Source organism: Chelmon rostratus, chromosome 8 (assembly GCF_017976325.1).
Source record: "Chelmon rostratus isolate fCheRos1 chromosome 8, fCheRos1.pri, whole genome shotgun sequence".
Lineage (NCBI taxonomy): Eukaryota > Metazoa > Chordata > Actinopteri > Chaetodontiformes > Chaetodontidae > Chelmon > Chelmon rostratus.
In genome coordinates, this window is record NC_055665.1 from 4,604,095 (window position 1) to 4,616,147 (window position 12,053).

At 41.9% G+C, this 12,053-nt stretch overlaps 1 protein-coding gene across 1 annotated transcript; it reads left to right on the top strand.

Moving 5' to 3' along the window:
* The first annotated feature begins 167 nt into the window (after positions 1-167).
* Positions 168-11,390, top strand: nek10 (NIMA-related kinase 10). The gene is made up of 35 exons (XM_041942271.1): positions 168-247; positions 335-395; positions 513-649; positions 1,199-1,294; positions 1,368-1,452; positions 1,542-1,583; positions 1,671-1,749; positions 1,827-1,894; positions 2,317-2,396; positions 2,470-2,556; positions 2,880-3,104; positions 3,798-3,937; positions 4,460-4,521; positions 4,661-4,732; positions 4,834-4,898; positions 5,041-5,143; positions 5,303-5,431; positions 5,554-5,691; positions 5,781-5,826; positions 5,928-6,049; positions 6,733-6,835; positions 6,922-6,997; positions 7,238-7,367; positions 7,474-7,541; positions 7,763-7,970; positions 8,128-8,215; positions 8,291-8,365; positions 8,557-8,602; positions 8,759-8,796; positions 8,954-9,054; positions 9,299-9,409; positions 9,869-9,974; positions 10,250-10,293; positions 10,989-11,044; positions 11,321-11,390. Exons 1-35 carry the CDS (start codon positions 168-170, stop codon positions 11,358-11,360), a joined length of 3,207 nt encoding a protein of 1,068 aa, XP_041798205.1. The 3' UTR covers positions 11,361-11,390.
* The last annotated feature ends 663 nt before the right edge of the window (positions 11,391-12,053 follow it).

Consider the following 12,053-nt stretch of genomic DNA (forward strand, 5'->3'; position numbering starts at 1 on the left):
GACACAGCAGTTCAACTGCTTCCTTAAGACAAACAAAAATAGTCTAGCTAGCCCCCTTGTCACAGAAACTGTCTATGTTTCTTCTGTAGGTTTTCTGAATGCCTGAGTTAAGCAAGCTAGCTGTCACAATGTGCCAAACTGTTTGAAGCTGAGCCACAGATTAACTCATGGAAACAAAGGGGAAAGCTGAAAAAAAAGGGAGGCAAGCAGAAAAATTGCCCCTGAAATCCAGAGGAATCCAGAGCAAGTAAGCTGGGTCATTTAACAGTCTGTTACAAATGTTTAAATGATTTTCCCTGATATGGCAAAACTGAATCAGGATTTTCTTTTCTAGGGCATCTCATGATCTCAGGAGGCTTCAGTCGCTGCTTGTCAAAAGCAGCCCCAGACAGGAGGTGAACAACAACAACTGAGCCACTCTGAGGCAGTGTGTCTAGACATTTTGATACAAACCAGCTCATATCTCTGCAGCTCTGTGTGCATGTTGTGGTCTGAGACTCTGCGTGTTGCAGGTGGCGGCGCTGAGTCACAGCAAAGCCCACAGCAGTGGAGCCGGCAGATCACAAGGCCCGCATCCTCCAAAAGACGCCTACAGACACAGGAGTGAGAGCGACATCTCCAGTGAGGCCTCCCTACTGGAAAAATTCAGGTTTTCAAACTATTGTCTCTCAAACTTTAATTAAACTCATGGGATCACAAGACACACAGTGAATAAGCTGCTATATGTCCATTCAAACCTTTTCCTAAAGTAGTGAAGATAACATGTCCACGTCCAGATATGGAAATGCATAACTGCACCATGTATCCAAAAGTTCACTATTTACCTACTTATGTTCCATATTATCTGCACTAATAATCATCTGTGTAGTGGGTACTGTATGTAGCCAGGACTGGGTTTTATCAGACCTGATATGATATTTGAGTTTTGTTATAGATTATGGATACAAAACAATCCTTTTTTTCACTTATACTTTGAGTTAAGAATTATAAATCTTAAACCATTTGCCCCCTTTGCATCTTGAAGTTGATAAAGGGAGCGTGCCACACTCAATAGTTTTGGAGGATAGAATTACAGAATGAGTGAGTGAATTGTGATTTTTGTGGCTGAACATTCATTTTGACATTAGCATTTTCTTTATAGAATTAAATACAGTCTGCATCATTTTAGAACCTAATTATAAATACATTGACTTTTCAGCATCACATACAGAGACCAAAGATGCTTCAGCAGCCACCCACTGCATGCACTGTTCTCTGACATCCTCACAGCTTTGGTCAAGAACCGACTCTGCAGGTAAAATACTGAACATTTCTTCTTTTTTCTCACACAAGAACAACATTACTGACAACATTTACTCCTTCCAAAGTGAATGGCTTGACCATGCACTGCCTGAGTCTGTCCTAAGAGTTCTGATCTGCCTGCGATTATTGATCAGAGATCCCCACCATCAGGTACAAATTCAACATTTTGAGTACATTATTATGTACTTTATGAACACTTCCACTGCATAAATGTCTCTTTTAACTCTGCTGTCTTTTAGAGAATCCTCCATCAACTGCAAGGCGTAAATTTACTTGCCAGGGTAAATACTTCTTTTTCTCACATGCCTAAACAGGCTTTGTTTTGTGATTTATCCACATACATCTCATGTGATCTGTTTCTCTTTCAGTATATGGAGTCTGTCGCTGCCATGTACACATCTTGTGGTGAACGGGCGTTTGCTGTCCAGAAACTGGTCACAATGACCTGTGAGTAATCTCAAGACAATATCAAGACACTGATAAGTGAGCCTTGAGTACGTCCTCATTTGCTGATTGCTCTGCAGACGTGTTTCAGAAGCTGTCTGCCGTTGAGAGTCAGAGGGTCTGGGTCATCGAGAGCGGCGCCCACAGAGTAAGTCAGAAGCTGTGATAAGGTTGTCTGAGATATCTCATAAACTAAATGACAGATCACAATAAAATTCATCACACACATTGATCTTGTACAGACCCTTTAGCTATTAACAGCTTCTCCTGTAGTGTCACCCACATGACAGAATTTACACGTGAAGCTCTTTGGTAGCTCTGAGAATAGCACAACTGTCAGTATTGTTGCTTTTGGGTGATAATGAAGATTGCAGCTTCCGGGGTGCAAATATTTGCAAATAATGAGAACGCTTGTAGAGAGATACCAAATCGTGTACCCTCTCTTTGTGAGATGCACGACAGTGATTCTTTTCTTGTGGCATCATGGTCTCGTACATCACAAATTCTTATACACTGATTGAACTTTGGGGAAAAAGACTCTGGGTGTCTAATGAAGAAAAGTATTTCTAGACCCTGGTGAAGCTCCTCTCCACGTCAGACAGCAGTGTGCTGCTGGGCGCCCTGCTGGCACTCACCACTTTGGCTGAGAGGTAGGCATATAGTTTATTTAAAGCATTAAATACATTTATGATTTCATCTGTTGCAAGCTCTTTTTTTCTGCAGCCCAGAATGCAGGGAGGAGATTGGAGAGCTGTTGATAGTGGAGAAGCTGCTTGTGATACTGCAGGAATATGACCTGCTGTCAAAGAGGTTAGAAATCGCTTCTTTGGTGATGTGTTTGTGGCTGTCAGATAAAATGTTGTTTCTAAGTTGGGGGAACCTTCATTCATTAGTGCTGATAAAATACAAATACAAAAAAAGACAAACAAATGAAGTTGCTGCATCCTGTCTCATGTCGTCTTATCTGAAAGTACACAGACATACTGAACATGTGACCCTTTGGCTACTGGATCGTAAACTAATAATCTTAATTTCCACAGCACTTTAAAGCAATTTATGGTATTTAAAACAACCAATTCACAATAAAAGCATGAAAACAAGCAAAGCTGGACTGAGCCCGATGCTTCCTCCAGAATGAGCGCGGAGCTGCTGAGGCTGCTGTCCCCGGTGCGGCAGGTGAGGGACCAGGTGAGGGAGCTGGAGGGTCTGCCAGTGCTGCTGAGCCTGCTGTACAGCCAACACCTGAAGCTGCTGTGGAGCGTCGCCTGGGTCCTGGTCCAGCTCTGCGAGGACCCTGACACCAGGACGGAGATTCGGAGCTGGGGCGGGGTGCAGCAGCTTCTCCGGCTGCTCAACAGGTTTGCGAGACTCAGTAATTATTGATATTCATGTTACATCATCATGTTCAGCTGTAGTTAAAGTTAAATCAGCCCCTTTATTCACTGACTTAGTGTTCAACAACAAACTTTTGTGTTTGTTACCCATCTGTACTTTAGTTCCCTGCAAACTCACTGACCAAAGGTACTTTTCTGCCACACTGACATGATTTGTGGACTTAAAGGATCACTTCAGAGATTTAATATTGCACTTCTATAAATTAAGACGACTCACAAAGGACAGATTTTAAAAAGAAGAGCTTGACCCTTATAAGAGTTAGCATATCTCAGCCTCTGCAGCATCAATTTTCACCACTCTTCTTTTTTCAGTCTGTCTCATGTGAGTCCCCCAACTTAATTACAACAAGTACAACAGTAACTTGCTGTAGTACATTAGAGTATTTGCAAAATGAAAAAGGTTCAGGTTTGTACTTCCTCATAATGATCTATTTGCAGGATGTCGACTTGTAGTTGCTGAGCTTTCTGGCCCTCAAAGCTCCCACCAGCCTGAAACACAATCAGATTTTCCTCCCAGTATTTAACAGCTAATGATGCAATTGCATCTGAGAATCACAAGACATTTCACTGATTAAGCTTCAGTTTCAGGCAAAAAACAGTTGACAAAGAAGTGCCATTCTTTACATAATTTAGAACAATGCAAAATATCTCTTCCAGTGACAGGCAGTACATCTCGGACCGCTCGTCCATTGAGACGCTCTCCAGCGCCAATGCAGCCGGCCGCCTCCAGAGAGAGCACATCAGGGAGGAGCTGAGCCCGCAGGAGGAGGTGGACAACACCGCGGCCCTGCAGTCGGGTCAGGGGCTACACAACTTAGCACATGCTGCACCTGAAATATCGCACTGTCTGCAGGGTTTCTTCAGAGTTCGAAGCACTCAGTAAAATGTTGTGCTGTTGGTAATGTGAGATGGTGAAAAAGGCCAGTTAAGTTTTACGTGTGCTTTCACTGCACAGTAAATTCTTCTCCCAGAGGAGTCTTATCAGCTGCTGTGAATGTAAACAGCCTTTTCCTGAAGTGAGAATCCAGACCACTGAGACGTCACTCACTTAATCTATGATTGTGGAGGAAATGGTTGGAAATATTCTGTTACTGAAAGTCTAAAGACACTAATTTGGGTCAACAACATAATTTTTTTTGTTGCTGTCCCAATAATTACAGAGAAACCTTGAGTTTTATGGTCTAAAGGCATCAGTGTTTCCAGTCTCTGTTCTTCCTGCGGTTTGGGTAGTGAGTTGTTAATGTTCACAGCTGTTCATTGGACTGATTGCATTTATATGTCCTTAAATTAAGTCATATCACCTTTAATCCTTTTTCCAGCCTGCTGCACAGTTCTGACTGAGCTTAGTCTGGACGATACATCTGCTCACCACATTGTGCAGGTAAGGAAAAGTCTTTAGTCACAGAGCAGGACAGCTGAGAAGATGGGAAAGAATGAGTGCAAAGTCCACCTTTATATCAAATGACGACATAAAACATTTAAAAACACTCAATTAATTAATCCTGACGTTCTGTTCGTAGGAAAATGGGGTTTATATAATCGCAAAGCTGATTTTACCGCAAAACTCTGGACCAAAGGTCACATCTTTACAGGTATCTGACTTCATATATGTATCAAATCACATTATAATGTAAACAATAAGATAGTGCAGCTACCAGAAAATGTAAATGTAAATTTGTTTGCATATTGGCAGTGCTATGCATTTCGGACCCTCCGGTTTCTCTTTAGCGTGGAAAGAAACAGACATCTGTTTAAGAGGTGATGTTTCCTGCTTATATTTTGTATATATGTAATCTTAAGTTCATGTCACGCATACGCCATTTCACTTTGGCTACTGCTGGATGTCTTCTTTGGAACAAATGCTCTCCAGTGCCGTTATGTAATCCTTTATCCATTTCAGGCTCTTTCCCACAGACCTTTTTGAGTTGTTTATTGATGTTGGACACTACGTACGGGACCTCACGGCCTATGAGGGGCTGCAAACCAAAGCTTCACTCTACACTGTAAGAGAGCAGCTTCTAAATGGATTCATCTGTTTATTCAGCTGGCTTTGGGCTGTAAAATGAAAAGAAATGTTCATAAATAAAACAGAACGATGTTGAGTGACAAGGAGGATTCTTTATCTTGTAAATGAAAGGAGTGCTGTGTGTTTTGTGATGCAGGATGAAGAACTGGACAGTTTGAGGGAGAGCATCGAGGCTGTGGACCAGAACCGGCCTCCCCTTAAGGTCATCAGTGGTTACTCCATACTGGACCATCTGGGCACCGGGGCCTTTGGGAGCGTCTTTAAGGTACCAGCGTCTGCAGTCAGCACTGTTAGTTTGAGTCATTTCTTCTTCTTCGTGACCTCATGCATCAGGTGGTTCACATCAAGTGTCATTGGCTCCAGTAAATATGATGATCTTGATTGCAGGTGCGAAAGCAGAGTGGCCAGAGCCTCCTGGCTCTGAAGGAGGTGAACCTGCATAACCCGGTGTTTGGCAAAGACAAGAAGTCCAGAGACAGTAATGTGGAGAAAATCATCTCAGAGCTCACGATCATCAAAGAGCAGGCACGAAGTTTCAATTTCAACCACTCAAATTTAATTCTGAACGGCCATATTTTGAGTTCTTCATGTGCTCCTTTGTTCTCCTTCTATAGATGACACACCCAAACATTGTCAAATATTACAAGACATTTTTGGAAGGTGAGGATTATTCTACTGCCTCTTTTAGCCCCCAGCTATTGTGAGGAAGGATTATAACAAAACTTCAAAGCTGCACACCTTAATGACACTGTTCATCTCAGGCGACCGGCTGTACATCGTGATGGAGCTGATCGAGGGAGTGCCGCTGGCCGAACACTTGAACTCTCTGAAGGAGAAGCAGCAGCAGTTCACAGAGGACAGAATCTGGAGTATTTTCATACAGGTAACAACTCCTGAACGTCATCTTCTTTGGGAAGCAAATCTCTACTTGGTAAGTTATTGGTATTATTTTAATTCTGATGACCCAAAACACGTCTTTAGAAAGACAGTAGTCAGTAGTCATTTTACAGAAAAAATGCCTCTTGCTGAAATATCACGATGTAAGTATATTAAATCATTAGACTGATGATGCAGCGTTCTTCTGTAGCTACAACAGGTGGAGCTAGCTTTAACTAATTTTAACAATTAGTCTCAGTGGGTTACTGCTAATAACTCATAGACATCTGATAGAATTAGACATTTTCTGTGAGGGGTCACGAGTAACAAAGGCTGGGCGCCACAGAGTCTTTAACACGGCTTTGTATTGTATTCAAGTTCATCATATGTTTTTTAATGTATGTATTGAAGTAAAAGTGCAGTGTGTCTCTGACATGTAGTGAAGTAGAAATAGAAAGTAGCATAAAGAATGACTACTCATTAAGTACTTCCAAATTGTACTTAAGTGCAGTACTTGAGTAAATGGTTTGAGGTTGAGGGAATTCAGTCTGGTCTGTTTCTGTGCTCATTGCCAATAATCTAAAATATGAATGTAAATAATCTCCATTTCTCGAGCAGAGAGACATTCTGGCTGAATGGAAACGTCTTAGTCTTCCAATAACTTTATTAATGATCGATTTATTCCAACAGATGTGCCTGGCGTTGCGTTACCTGCACAAAGAAAAGAGAATCGTCCACCGCGACCTCACGCCAAACAACATCATGCTGGGGGAAAAGGACAAAGTCACCATCAGTGAGTGTCGACAGGTCTCCGGCCACAGCCTCCTCCTGTCCTGTCTCATTATAAAAGCTGAACCTGTGTCTTTCTTCCACCTGTAGCTGACTTCGGTCTAGCTAAGCAGAAACAGGAGAACAGCAAGCTAACGTCGGTGGTCGGCACCATCCTGTACTCCTGGTGAGGAAATTCATTCTGAGCAGTGTTTCATGGGGACTATTTCTTTGGTAGTGGTAGGTCCAATCAGATCTGCACATGCTGATTATCCTCTATTGTACTTGGGTTAGATATCTCAAAATCTGGGAAAATACAACTAAAAAATGCCTACTGTGGATATTGGGGCGTTTCTCATAAGGCGTACAAACATTTGTGTGTGTGTGTGTGTGTGTGTGTGTGTGTGTGTGTGTGTGTGTGTGTCAGTCCAGAGGTGGTGAAGAATGAGCCGTATGGAGAGAAAGCTGACGTCTGGGCTTTGGGCTGCATCCTCTACCAGATGGCCGCTTTACAGCCTCCCTTCTACAGCAGTAACATGCTGTCACTAGCCAGCAAGGTTACACACAACACACACGTGCACACACACAACACACTCACACACACACACACACAAACATACAGTCATCTGTTATTGTTCTTTGCTTCGTCCTCTGTGCTGATAGATTGTCAAGGCCGCCTATGAGCCGATTGACGGAGCTTTCTCAGAGAGAGTCACAGACATGATCAGATGGTGAGGCTTTTATTTTGAAATGACTGATATTGATGTCTTGCCGCAGCTGCAGGTCCGTTAGTTACTCTGAATCCTGAATCCTATACTGAACTTGACCTGCAGAATCACGTATATTTGTAGTATAATTGTGTGTTTTTATTCTTATAGATTAAAAGCAGTTTGATATTAAAGCCGCTCCTCCCTGTAACGTATTCACACAGTACTGCTTTACATCCTGTCAGGTGTTTGAGTCCAGATGCAGACCAGCGGCCCGACATTGTGGCCGTCAGCTCCAGGATCTCTGACCTCATGATGAGGCTGATGGACGGCCTCTACGCTTCCCAGAATGCACTGGAAAGACGAGCAGAGAGAGACAGGAAGCGTGCGCAGAAGTACTTCCTTGAAAGACACAAAAGCAGGACGAACTGCTGTCACTTAAACCTGTCTCAGGTAAATCGAAAGGATGTATTTGAGGACAATTTAGATTTTAGATGTTGTACAAGAGGTAATGAAGAACTGCTTCTGTGATTAAATATGAAATTTGGAAATAACAGTTTTAGTTTGTGTCCTGTGGGGAGTTTTAAAATAAGTGCTGCACTTTTTGTAGGAAAAATCCTCGATGAATACTGAACCTCCAACGCCGCGCTTCTCTCCAGCCTGCTGTTCGAACCACAGCGAGCAGAATGTTACTCAAGGTCAGAATTTAACAGACTGGGAGAGATCTGAAATCAAAATGATCACATATTGTAATTAGGAATGTGCATTTTTAGATGATGCCTCAGACGGTGATGTTGAAGCTCACGATCCCAACATCAACCCCGCTGCCTTCAGAGGAAAACTCTGCGGTCAGTTCTCTAACATGTTGTTGTTTCATGACAAATGACTCAACCTCTTCACTGTAAACACGAAGAGGCAGTCTGCAGTCACGCAGTAACAAGGCTGCTCTGTTAAAACCAGAAGTGACTCTTTTTCTCTTGTTAATGCTCGTGGCTTAAGTTCTTCACACTGGTTAATCCACTGTGTTGTGTGATCAAAGGATTAAAGTCCAGCGCCTGTGTTACACCTGAACACTTCCTGTCTGGGTAAGTGAAAAGTCTCGCAGTACCAGCAGTATTTCTGTGCGGTCAGTGTCATCCTTTATCCTTTAGTGAAAAGCAGCTGTCTGGAAATGGATGTTTGCTGATGCACAAACAGTTTAATCGAATCTGACACAGTCTTTAATTTGCCTTTCTTCTCAGTGTGGATCAAGCTGCTGCAAAGATTAAACCAAGACCAGGTACCTTTTCCACCTGACACCCATTGGCTTGATTGAATATGACTAGATTACACACACACGAAACAACCCAAAGAGCAGGTCTTGTGTGTGAAGTGTGTGTGTGTCCTGTTTATTTAGCCTCAGTCAGTGTGTGTGTTTGGTTTTGCTCTGACCTCAGTGTCAGCCGGGATCTGCGTCTCCCAGAAGAAGCTCCGGCAGATTGACGATCCCATTCAGAGGCTCCTGGTGCAGCTGCACAAAATCATTTACATCACTCAGGTACAGTAATACAACCTTCTCAAACCGCATCACCTCATCAGAGTTCAGTTTAACGTCTCATCAGCCCAAATCTACCGATCCTGGGCCTAAAAACCTGAACTGAATCTTAACAGGGTCACAGTCACGTGTAAGGAAGGTTTCATCACCTCTGTTACTAATATATGAGAAGCTTAAAAGCGCCTGAAGCTGACTCAGGACTGAGTGCGAATATGAAACGGTGATATTAACTTGTCGTCACGTCTAGCTTCCACCAGCGCCGCACCACAACGTCAGACGACGGGCGATTGAAAGATTTAAAAAGTCTCTGTTCCACTGCGGCAGCGATCCATGCAGGCTGAAGGAGGAGCTCAGCAAGGTTTGTGCACCTCAACCTGCAGGTCCGAGGGCTTGTTTTGTCCGACCAGCACAGCAGAAACAAAGTCATTTATCTTTCGGCTAACTAATCGATTAATCTGCTAATGTGGTCACATTTTTTTTTTCTTTCAAGATTTATTGCAACTGGGCACGTAATTGGTTTATTTGTCTGTCACACGTATCAGGCCACAGAGTTGATGATGTAATTCATATCCACGTTTATTATTAGACAAAGATAACATTAATGTTTAAACTGGGGCACATAATCCTACATTTTAATGTTCTTCCTCTTTTAATTATCGATGTTGAAACAAACTGTACCATCTAAATTCTGTTATATCATTCTGAGATACAGGTTTTTATTGTAAGTCATAAATGCATAAAGTTAACCCCCCACCCCAATCATTTTTTCTACAGTATGTAAACAAAGTGAGAACCTCCTTCCTGTTTTCCCCTGTAGCTCCTCCAGGCTTCTCCAGACCTGATGGAGTTAGACTCAGCTAGCTCAGACTGGTTTCCTCTGGTCCACCGCTTCACAGGAGACCCCCACGCTGCTGACAGCACAGGTAAGAGTTACCCCTGCCACAGCTTCGCCTTATACGGCCAGTAAAAGACATCAAACACTGCAGGATCTGTGATGGCGCTCCTCTTACTCAAACTAAAAGGAAATTATTGACGTATTTTTGGCATTCAGTGATTTGCTCGATCGTCATCAGGCCGATTCTGGTCAGTTAAAATCAAGATTAGTGCCCCCTGGCCTTAAATGTTGCAGATTCACAGCTGGATGATTAAATTTTAATGCCAACAACGTGCATCTGTTTTTTCTTTTTGTGTCTAACAGGTGATGGAAACCTCAAAGATGGAGTCACCTATCAGCAGATGCAGGTCAGGTTCTCTGAGATGGTGATCTGGATTTTTGTCAATACCAGATGTTCATTATTTAACATCTGTAGAACACAGACTGTCAGTTTGTATCGACTGATTGATTAATTTATATGGCATTTTGTCATTAGTGATTCTTTAAAGGAAGAGATCAACATTATGCTAAGATGAGAAGATATTGATATCATCTCTGTCTATTGAATGTTAAGCTACAGCCAGGATATGTTAACTTAGCTTAGCACAAAGGCTGGAAGCAGAGGGAAACAGCTAGCCACAGGTTCCAGACAAGAAATAGCTCCAGCACATACCTTCTTATTTACATGCTTCAGTTTTTGTTGGATTAAACAAAGACGATATAAGTGTGACTTATTGAGTTGTAGAGCTGTTGCTAGGCAGATTTTGTTACATTTGTACAGAGCCAGGCTAGCTGTTTCCATCTGCATCCATTCTTTATGCTAAGCTAAGCTAACTATCATTTTTATTCACCATGCACACAGAAATGAAAGTGGTATAGATCTCCTCATCCAACTCTTGGAAAGAAATTGGATTTTAGTATTTCCCCAAACATATTGAACTATTCCTTTCAAATAATCACAAATGAGTAAATTAACAAAACTCTTTATCTTCGGCCTCATGGTCACACTGAGCGTCTGTCGGCGACCAATGACGTGATTTCCTCTACAAATGCTCCTTTTCAGGGGATCATCGAGGAGCTGCTGGAGGAGAGCAGCTACTACGAAGCCACACACAGCAGGTGACCCAGAAATCTGCACAAAGCTCATAAGACATTATTCATCATTTAAAGATGCTGTTGTTTTACTTCAATGGCAGCGATCAGTTTATTTGAGTATTCACATCACTGTAGTTTCTCGTGAATCAGTGAATTCAGGGTCAGTTTGCTGTCAGGAGCTTATCTCTGTGTTAACTGTTGTTCGAGGTGTCCAAGACTTGACTTTAAGCAAGGTTAGAAAGTTATTAGTGCTGTGAACAAAGTGGTTCAGATAGTTATAATCTTTTGTGTGAATTTTAGGATCTCAGGGAAAAGAAATGACCAAGAAAGTGACAAGTGACCATCGACCACGTTCATCCTCAGATGTCACAGAAGCAGCTGGAAAAACACAAACTGAATTTATTCCAGTGTGGTAACATCAACTAGATACTGTCTGTGCACTGGAAATGTAATTAACCTTAATTAACACCCATCCTTTATGCATTATTTATAATTATTTAACATATAAAACTATAAAAACAGGAAGTAAACACCTGCTTGTTTATCCTAGAGCTACTGACAACTTAGTTTAACGTTGTGATAAAGGCTGCTGTAACATGTTGCTGTGTTATTGATTAGTCTGGTGTTTTTTTCTCAATGAATTGATCATTTGGTCCATAAAATGTCAGAAAACATCTAGCGTGATGTGATCAGATTGACTATTTTTGACCAACGATCCAAAATCCAAAGATACTGAATGTACTCTCACCAGGCACAAGCTGGAACTGAGGAATATTTGGCATTTTTATTTTAAAATGACTCAAGTGATTAATTGATTATAAAAAAAATTGCTGCTTATTTAATCATTGCAGCTGAACACCGCACACCTCTTCGACTCTCAAGCAGCGAATATTTGTACAAAGTTGATGACTGCGTGACTCTCCAAAGATAATTTAATATGCATTATGTTAAACTGTATGTGCATGATCTCGTAATGAAGTTTTGTTTATGTTTCAGTTCTGTCAGTTTAGCCCGTCAGAAGCTTCTCATATCA

What these genes read in the sequence shown, in the direction of transcription:
- nek10 (XM_041942271.1), top strand. Translation starts at nt 168, where the DNA reads ATGGAAACAAAGGGGAAAGCTGAAAAAAAAGGGAGGCAAGCAGAAAAA. An exon ending in GCGTAAATTTACTTGCCAGG is followed by an intron (nt 1,584 to 1,670) that starts GTAAATACTTCT and finishes TTTCTCTTTCAG; the next exon opens with TATATGGAGTCTGTCGCTGC. An exon ending in GGCACCATCCTGTACTCCTG is followed by an intron (nt 6,998 to 7,237) that starts GTGAGGAAATTC and finishes TGTGTGTGTCAG; the next exon opens with TCCAGAGGTGGTGAAGAATG.